Raw genomic sequence first — 9991 nt, forward strand, 5'->3', positions numbered from 1 at the left:
AGGTTGGGAATCCTCTGGCAGCCAGAGCAGATATTTTCTCAATTGCTAGTAACCTCCCCCCCCCTCCAGCCCCCATCTTAACCCAGTACCCCCTCACCACCATCTTAACCCACCATTGCCCAATAATAGGGCCCTCCAGTCGTCCAAAATGGTGCTAGTGTTACCCTGGCTGCATTCAGAATGTGTAATCAGATGCACTCTGTTCCCCAGCTCAATCACAGACTGGTCCATGGGTCATAAAATGTCTGTTAAGTCTTTGGTATGTCCCGGAATTTCCTTCCAATAGATCTGGGATTTACAACAAGTTCACCACATGTCCTAGGGTTCGCACCTGACCACAATCATGCATGCAGAGAAGGGAGTAGTGAGGTGCAATTTTGCTCATTCTATGTGGAGTAAGAAACCAACGAAAACATATATTGTATCTTTTATCATGCTGCGCTCTCTCCCAAATGAATTCCCAATCCTCTTGTGTAATATTTCCCATTTCTACCATGGTATCAAGCATTTTGTATAATTTAGATATCCGTCCTTGGTCTATGCCCTCTGCCATTGAGATTCCCATTACCACCTACGTATAGATCAGCAAGCCGAATAGACCCATTTCGCTGCCAACTGGTAAAGTCGGCTGCATTCAATCCTGGTGTGAGATCAGCATTATTGGCGAGTGGCGAGAGTGGACCCATAACGGGGGTTGTGGGGGGGGGGGGGGGGGGAATGTCTCAAATATGCAAGGCTCTGTACCAGTATGTTAGGTAAGAGTTTCCCTCCCACCCCATTCAAGAAGAGAAGTGTATACAAAAGAATAGTAGTCACACTCTGTTCCACTTAACTCAATCCCTTAACTCCATTTTCCAATGAACATTTCAGCATGGGGGCCATTTGCCTGGCAGCCAAATACAACTCTATCTGGGAAGTCCACCCCCACCAAGAGCGCAGCACTTGTCAAAATGTCCCTTGCTATTCTAGGTCTTTTCCTGTTCCAAATGAACCACACTATTTTCCTCTGCAAGTGTTTGACCATTCCTGTTAGTATCATTATTGGGAGTGCCCGGAATATGTATCTGACTCTAGGCAAGAGTGTCTACTTTATTTCAGCTACTTGTGCTAACCAGGTCGGTTTTTGAATGCCCCATCTATTTAGGTCCTCAGTCGTTTATTTCCATAGGTCCAGTATGTTGGCATTGTAAAGCCCCTCCTAAAACGCAGCTAGTTTGATCCCCAAATAATCCATCTTCTCCCATTCCCAACATAGGGGGTACAGTCTGGATAGTTGCTCCACTACGTCAGGGCTCTCATTCCCGTTTTCCTTTGGATTTTGAATAATTTATCCAAAATCCTGAAACCTACCCAAAATCACCTAGAATTCCCATTGCAAGGGGGTAGAGTTCTGAGTCCCTCAGAAACATCAGCCCATCATCTGCTTATAACACTATTCTATGTTGGACAAATCCCCCCCCCACCCACCCCCCCCCCCCCCAACGCACACAACACTACACCCGGATGTCATCCTACCCCCCTAACCAGACAGGCCAGCTGTTCCATAGCAAATATCACTGGGGACAGCAGGCATCCCTGAGCGCTACTTCTGGTAATATTCACATGGGGGCTAAGTGCCCCATTTACATTGATATTCATGGATGGAATTTGTCAATTGGCCAAGACCATTTCCATACACCTATGTCCTGCCCAAAACGCCTGGAGTGTTAGCTTCAGAAATCCCCAGTCCATGCTGTCAAACGCCCTGTGAGCATCTAACGTTACTACTGACATATTTTGCCTGTTCTCCTACCCAATTCAATAAGATAGACAGCCTTCCTGATATTGTCGTATATGGATCTACCAGTGATAAAAACTGGTCTGTTCCGGGTATCACTCCTGGAAGCATCTCCATCCAGCGAGCTGCAAAAATTTTACATAAATCTTTGCATCTCCTTTGAGGAGAGAAATAGGGTGATAAATTGCACAATCATTTGGGTCTTTTCAAGGTTTAAGGACCAGGATCATCATGGACTGCGCCATTTCCTGTGAGACTTTCCCCTTTTGCGAGAGACAAAGTAAATAAGTTTAGTCAATGGTTGCAGTAACGTACCCTTGAACACTTTGTAATAAGTGTCGAAGAAACCGCCTGGGGTTTTACTATGGGGAAGAGAATCTATTGCTTTGCTTGCGTCCTCTGATGTAATGGGGGCCTCAAGTCTTTCCTGCAAGTCTGCTGGAATTTTAGGTGAATTAGCCCTGAGAATTAATTGGTTTTGGCAATCCTCGTCCAAATCTTCCTTCCCTATAACCCTGCTATAGTATGATTCCATTGACCCCAATTCATTCCGTTCTCTCCAATGGCTCGTCGCAAACTCATCTTTTAATTCAGCTGTATTTCTTTGTTTGCATAGTTTTGCCACTAAAAATCGGTTAGCCTCGTTTCTCCTTATATAATAGGACTGTTTAGCCTGAAGGATAATTTGTGCAGATCTAGCCGCCACATGAGCTTCCAGTCTATTACATGTGTTAATCAATTGCCACATAGACTACTTGTTCCCCTTTCATTTATGTTCTACCTTTGCAGCATGCACCATTTGTTCTCGCTCTCTCCTAGTCCCTTTCTGGGCTCTCAATAGAATGATGGATTCTCTTGCGGTAAGTTCCCCTCTGACCACCGCTGTACTTTCATGCCAAATTGTCTGCCAATCCATACCCTCGGACTCGCTTTCACCGATGTATTTCTGTATCGACTCCCCTGTGTCTTAATTGCCCCCTCATTCAAAACCAAATAATTGAGGAGACTCCCTGGATGCTACCTAAGTGGGACCCCTCAACATATCCTCAAGCATCGAGGAATGGACCGATAATTATCGAAGGCCAATTTCCACCAATGTCAGACGGAACCAAATTAGAGGATATCAAGACCATGTCTATTATAGTATATCCTCTGTAGACTGCCAAATAGATAAAGCATTCCTTCTCCTGACTTACGAATGGGCATGTTTTGATCATACCAAGGTCCCTAAAAGTCTAGTCAAGGGCTGCCCTATTTTTATAATCAGCTACTGTAGGGGGTGAGGGTGGTGTTTTATCAAAATCCAAATCCATTACACAATTGAAATTACCCCTACCCCCCCATCACCACCTGACCCTCGCAGATTCCCCCAGCTTTCTCAACAAAGTAGACAAATACTGGTCCTGGTGTTCATTTGGGGGCATATATAGCTACTAATGTGAAGAGTTGGCTGTCTAGTAAGCCCCTGAGAATCAAGCCTCTCCCTATCTTGATCTCTATATACGTATTGCCTCACAAAACGTATGCCTTTTCTGCAGCAGAATCGCTATTATTTTCCTCCACTTGAGGCAAAATATTGTGTTGGGAATTCCTGATGCCTCAGCCCACCTTCATCTTGTTGCAACAGGTTTATTTCCTGAGAAACACAGTCGAGGTCTTCATTTCGATCAGCCTGTGCAGAATAGAACATAGTTTCTGGGGGGGAGTTAAGACCACAAACCTTCAGTGCTGCAAAACCCATGTCCGTAATTAGGACTCTTATGCCATCCCTATCCTCCCGCCTTATTTCCATGCCTTTGAAAACTCTGTTCCTCATTCTGTTGTTGATCGCCAACCGCAAAGAAAAAACAATTGGACTTCAGACCAAACGGGCCTAAACATGTAACCAATACACCCCCAAAAAAATGTATCATCCTTATGGTTACAGTGCACAACTCAAACCCAAGGCCCAATGGAACCCTGGTCGCCCAACAAAAGGTCAACACCCGGAACCCAGCAAAACAGTGCCCCACCTGATCCAGAAAATCCCTCGGCTAATAAATCTCCCTCTGAGCTATCTGAGATCCATTCAAAGATTCCCTAATGTTTCCCCTCCACACACATATGAGCCAACAATACTTGAAATTATCAGGCATCAGAATTAGCAATTGTTCAAGAATTTTGCAGAATCCATTTTTGTAAGCATTATGACCATGTCCCCCGCTCGCCATAGAATCCATGCATTCTCTTCTTCCCCGACCTCTTCCAGACCCCTGCCTCTTATTTGTGTCTCGATCGTTCCTTGAACTCTCGTTCCCGGGGCAACACTTACCAGGTCCATTAAGTCTGTGACCTACTCTTCTTGGGTGATGTTGTACATCCTTCCATCGAGTTTAAATAGCCACAGTGTGCCCATCTTTAACTCACTTCTTTGTCTCTGAGCTAACTCATCGCCATTCTCAGGCTCTTTTCTGGAGCATTGCTTATGCCAGATCATGAAATATGTATGCCCTCTGAAACTGATATTCTCCAACCTTCTTGGCTGTCTCATTATATGGTCCTTGAGTTAAAAGTAATGGACGTGGGTCAGGATGTTGGGAATGGCATTATTCTTTTGTTGTAGTCTAGAGAAGACTGATGCATTTGATGCAGAACGATATCTAGGGCCTCTGTCTTCCAGCATATGTCAAAATTGGGGTCGATCACACATGCCTCAAGATCTTTGTCGGAGATCCGTTTGTTTTCCCCATCTTCCTGCTTAGCCAGTACAAACTCCAACTGGTGCTCCAGACCCTTCACTCTTTCCGCCAATTCCGCCTGCTTATGTGGTTGTAACTTCCACCTCCCCCAGTCTACTTTTCTCCACCCTCTCATGCTTGTCAGCATCTGACATGGATTTAGCCAGGGTGGAGGATTTATCTTTAATCTTCTTGATTTCTGCCAACAAGAGCTGCAAGTCCAATTTCATGGCCGCGGGGTTCTCTGGAGTTACTTGGGATTGCAAAGAGTTCATCTGCGCCACTGTAAATTGTTTGTTCTTTTTGGAGGTTTCCTGGGCTTGCATGAGGCTTCTGATTTTCCCTGACTGGGTTCCCTGACAAAGTAGAAAGTACTAGGTCGAAGAAGAGCACAGAAGACATGAGGAGGTCTAACTGTGCTACTACTGGTACAAGGTTGCCCTGAGGAGGGCATGAAGATCAAGCTGTCAAAAGAAACAAAGGCCTTTGACAATCCGCCAGGGCGACAATGTAAAAGAACAGGCAATGGACTAAAGAAAATGTCAAGCCCAACCAGAGCAAAACCAGGTGTGTAAAGCATCCGCAGGAGTTTCAAATTCTGTCTGCAGACTGGAGAAGAGCAGAGGACGCCAGTGAAGCACTGAGGGAGTTCTGTGTGGGTCCAGCCGAAGCGGACCCGAGCTCGAAGGAAGGAAGAAGAGCAGAGCCTCCATGGTTCTGCAGAAGCTTAGGAGAAAAGGCCGAAGAGACTGACCCCAGTCCCAGGAAGCCCGGTGGCATACCCAAGTCCCACAGAAGTTAACTGGAGGTACCGGAGAGACTGAGTGGACCAAAGGGGTGTTAGAGAGGAAGGCTCAAGCGGTTTTCCCCTGCCCAGTAATAAGAAGTAAACTATTGGGAGCAGTAAACCAAGCATCCAAGGAGAACTTCCTCGTTGCAGTGACAGCGATAAGACCACTGACCACCAGATACGGCTCTTGAACCCCATCACAAGCAAACTCAGTGTCCAAGGAGAACTGCCTCATCGCAGTGGCAGCAGTAAGTCTATTGACCACCATAGAAGGGTCTGGGACTCCAACAGAAGTAAGCTGAGCATACGAGGAAGGCATCTTCGTTTCAGTGGCAGGGAGAAGTCCTCAAGAAGGATTTGGGACTTTGCTAATACCAAGAGATAGTGGCAATATAAACATCAAGTTGAACGATCTGGAAGAGAACTCTCAAACACCAGGAGAAGGTAGTAATTCTCCTGACGAGGAAACTGAACCTGTTTTGGATATACTCTAGACGCCAGGGGAAGGGAGTCCTCCCTGCCCCCCAACTGGCTTTTTTGTGAACTGTATTGGAGTGTGCAGACCAATGCCTGGAGAAGGGAGTTTTTCTCATGGTCCTGTAGGTGGAATAATAAGATTGTGTTGCAACCACAAGCCAGGGGAAGGGACATTGTGATAACTTCACCCAAATACAAGGAAAAGTGAGTCACTCTCCTGGAGAAGGAACTTTCTGTTGGATTATTCTTTAGTTGTAATGTAAGGGATAGAAGTAGGTTGTGACACAGGACATTGGAGTTTGGTTCTGACAGACATTCTGACTGACAGATCCTTTAGTAGTAGTTTGAGGCAGGGAAACCTACCTTAGAAGATGGGGATAGTGGGGTTTCTTATTACTGTAAAACATTTATAGCCGCCACCTTTGTCTCGGCTTCCTTCTTAGACACCCTTATAATCCCCTAGCACTAAGAGCTGCTCTGAGCCGCAGGATTACAGGCATTGTTGGTAGACGTAAGTCTAATCAATGAGGGACATTTTCAAACGAGGAGATCTCGAGGCTTTGGGGAACATTGCAGGTCGAGTAGATCAATGGAGGTAGTCTCTGCTAATTATGGTCACCTAGTGGTCATGGCGGAGGGACATTCATTCCCCTGTGTGGCACTGTGATGGTCGCTACTTCCCCCTTGCATGTGTAGTCTGCTACTGTAAGCAAATTTGAGGGGCTGGAAGCTGCTGTTGCTTTTGATAAATCGGGAAGATCAGACCTGAGGGGGCTGTCATTTGGAAGACACAACTCTTGCCTGCATTCAAACTCCTGGTGGGGGCGTCATATGCATGGAGGAAGTCCAAAATAAGGGAGGGCAATCATCCCCTTTGCGGTACCTGTTGAATAGCCATTGCGCTCCACCAATGCGGAGCAGGGTAGCCAGTGCTCCCGAGGGACAGGTGTTGGGAAGGAGACACTCACCACATTCACCACTTAAAGAAAAATGCAGAGCTCTCCAGCCGGGCCCATGAGCCCGCGCTACTCCACCTCACATCGTGCATCTCTCCCGTTCGTGTCAGTCTCCCACACTCACAAGTCCGATCACACCAGAGTTAAGTTTGTGTTTTAACATACTATTGCAGTTTATGGATTTATTTGTAAATGCTGAAAGCTAAAATAAATTTTCAGAGTCCAAAAGGAATTGGGCCGGGGTGGTGAATCTCCATGTTGCCTCGGCACCCTGGCTGGCTGGTTCGTGGAGAAATGCCTCTGTGGCGTTGGGAGCATAAGTCTCAAGTCCCAGTTGCTATCTTGAATCCCTAATCGTATTGCGGTCGGACCCTCGCAACCCCACTCATCGGGCTCCAGAGTAGTCTGCGTCAGGACCAGCGCGCTCCAAGGGTTATTAGAGGAGACCTGTTTGGCTCCCCTCCACAGGCAACCAGAGACACCGCTAGACCATGGATTCACAGTTGTCATGGGAAGCTTCCTCATTGCTTCCCTGTTAAGCCATGCCTCTGAAAAATATCTCTTATTTAAGGTAAGAACCACTCCAATTCAAATTAGTTACCTTTTGAATAATATTGGTATCACATGTATTCACAAACTTGTGGTAGCCTCCCTCTTGTGCAGACATGGTATCCATATCTGAAAGACTGGCTGATGACAGAAAGCAGCGCCAATCAATGCCTCCAGTACACAAGAAACAATGGTACTGCTGCACTGGTTGGGATTTTTCAATGAATGTTGGCAAGTCAAGCTTGCTCCCGTCAAAACTAAAATGGGTTTCATGGGCAGACATCAATACGGTTCAAGGTCTAGTTTACCCATCAATGGAAAGAGCCCCAGCATTACAGGATGTAGTTCTCCTGTAACAGCTGTTGGTGGCAACAAAGGTTTGGTTACCTCTGCAATGGTGGAAAACCACAAACATTTTAAAGGGGTGAGCTTCAACAAACACCCCAATACAGGGTGATGTCCCCATGATGGAATAAGGGTCACAACTCCAAAGCGACTACACAGGGCAAATGAAGAGCCTAAGCGGCTCAGTTGTATTTCAGCATCTTGAAATATATGGCAATTAAAAAGGTGTTCAAATCTTTTAAAGTCTAGTCAAGGCCAAGTTTGTCCTCTTTCAGACAGAAAATAAAATTCCAAAGTGATGCTGCATATTAAAAAAACTAAGGGTAGGACAAATTCCTGGGTACCATCGGAAGTGGGCCACAACATTTGGATTTGTTCATATCAAGGAAAATACGACTTCAAGCACTGCAAGTTCCCATTATGGGCAGTTGTTTAGGGGACGGCCTTAGCTGGTATGTTCAGCAAGGTGACAAGTGGGAGCTCTGCACAAGTACACTGAACTCACTTTTCAAGTGGGGGTTTCCAGATATTGATCTTGCAACAGCTTTAAATGCAAAATGTCCTGCCCTGCCTTAGCGTCCAGGTACCTTGAACGGTAGTCCGCCTGCAATTCACTGGTTAGGGATATATTCTTGCACCTCCTCCACCCCGTACACCACTTTTGCAAAAAGTAGTGTCAAAACTTCAGCATGAGAGCTTAAGCCTGCAAATCACACAAACATGAGTCAGACGGGTCTGGTATCCCCAGCAAAAACTTGTGGTACAACCATAAGTAAATTGTACCCTTTGCCCATATTGCTAACTAAGAATCGGCAAACACATCTAAAACTGGAATCGTTTTGTCAACCTTACTAGACTCTTGCCTAGTAATCAACTCTGTGAAAGTACACTTAGCAGCTCTAGCAGCATTCACCTCTTCACGTTACAAAGTTTTGTTAGGGAAGGTTCCAGTAGTTAAATCTTTGAAGAAGGGGATAACATGTATACATCGTCCAATGATTAACGTATTCCCCACCTTAGATGTAAATGCAGCCTTAAACCACCTTATTCTAACACCATTTGAACCGATTCATAAATGTTCACTCGGACATCTTTCTTACAAGCAGTCTGTCCTGGTAGCTTTTACGATAAAATGAAGGATGATTGAGCTACAAGAGCTGTCTATAGATAGACCAACTATGTGTAGCCATACCCAAGGACAAGATGGTTTGCAGAATGATTTCTTGGATTTTGTCTAATTTCATATCCCTGTTTCATGCCAACCAGTCTATTAGTCAAGGCCAGAAAAGTTATTGCGTATTCTGGATGGTAGTCATGTTTTACATGGACCGCAGGCACTTTCACAGCCGTGTTGGATGGGAGGGCGATGAGGAAGCTGCGGTCGAAAAAAATCATAAAAAGAACATTACCGGTAAGTAATTTCTCCTTCTTTTCTGTTCAGATTCACATGCGCTCTCCCAACCTCCCAGATGTGAGATGCAAGGGTAAAGTGGGCAATAACATGAGCACAAATGTAGCGCCAACTTGTTACTTTGGGGACAACAACTTTTAATATCCTGGACCAGCTATTACTAGTTGGCATAATATGCTTTACATGCGACTCTTCAACAGAAAAGCTTAAAGACTTTTACTGTGCAAGTAACATTTGCCATATTTGCAATGGTGGTTCATGTTTCAAGTGTAAAACTCAGCAAAGACTCAAATGATATATGATGTGCCTCTCTCTCCTGGTCAATACAGATAGTTTCTTTGCTCCCTCGCCCACTGAGGATGTATGCCAAATAAAGAAAAAGGCATTTCAAATACTGCCAGAAACACTGATCCATGTTTTCCCCCTGCATGTAGTGAAATTCAGCCACACCCTTTTTTCCATACCTTTCTCTGCTCATCTTCACCTGTACCACTTGTTCCCTCTTATCAGGGCTGAATTACTTTCACCCACATCTTTTCTTGCACCTCCTACAGACCTTTCTGTTACATACTGCCCTCTGATCAATTCTGCAGGGCCCATCCACTCTCTGCGCACCTCTACGCTCAAATCTTCAGCACCCATTACTCGTCAACACCCATTTTCTTATCTCTTTGTTTCCAGCTTGAGGGCCTGATTCTTTCTCACTCGAAACTCTGTTTTCCTCTAGGACCTGAACAAGAAGCAGACGCAGAAAGACCTGGAATGCGCTATGCTATTGCGGCAGCATGAGTCCACTCAAGAACTGGAGTTCAGGCACCTGCATACTGTGCAGCGTACTCGGAGCGAGCTAACACGCATGCAGCATCAGACTGAGCTTGGCAACCAGCTGGAGTACAACAAACGACGGGAGCAGGAGCTGCGGCAGAAGCATGCTATGGAGATCCGCCAGCAGCCCAAGAGCTTGAAAGT

General features: G+C 45.6%; 1 protein-coding gene across 4 annotated transcripts in view; it reads left to right on the plus strand.

Annotated features, from left to right (window-relative positions):
- LOC138581009 (serine/threonine-protein kinase TAO2) overlaps nt 1–9991 on the plus strand; it is a 1567916-nt gene that overhangs the window by 1239899 nt on the left and 318026 nt on the right. For all 4 annotated transcript variants that reach the window (XM_069652009.1, XM_069652012.1, XM_069652010.1 and 1 more), the window contains one exon: nt 9750–9989. In XM_069652009.1, coding sequence (XP_069508110.1) covers nt 9750–9989 — 240 coding nt within the window. The remainder of the gene's footprint in view (nt 1–9749; nt 9990–9991) is intronic.

This window comes from Ambystoma mexicanum, chromosome 3p, assembly GCF_040938575.1.
Source record: "Ambystoma mexicanum isolate Mex_15411 chromosome 3p, UKY_AmexF1_1, whole genome shotgun sequence".
Classification (NCBI taxonomy): Eukaryota; Metazoa; Chordata; class Amphibia; order Caudata; family Ambystomatidae; genus Ambystoma; species Ambystoma mexicanum.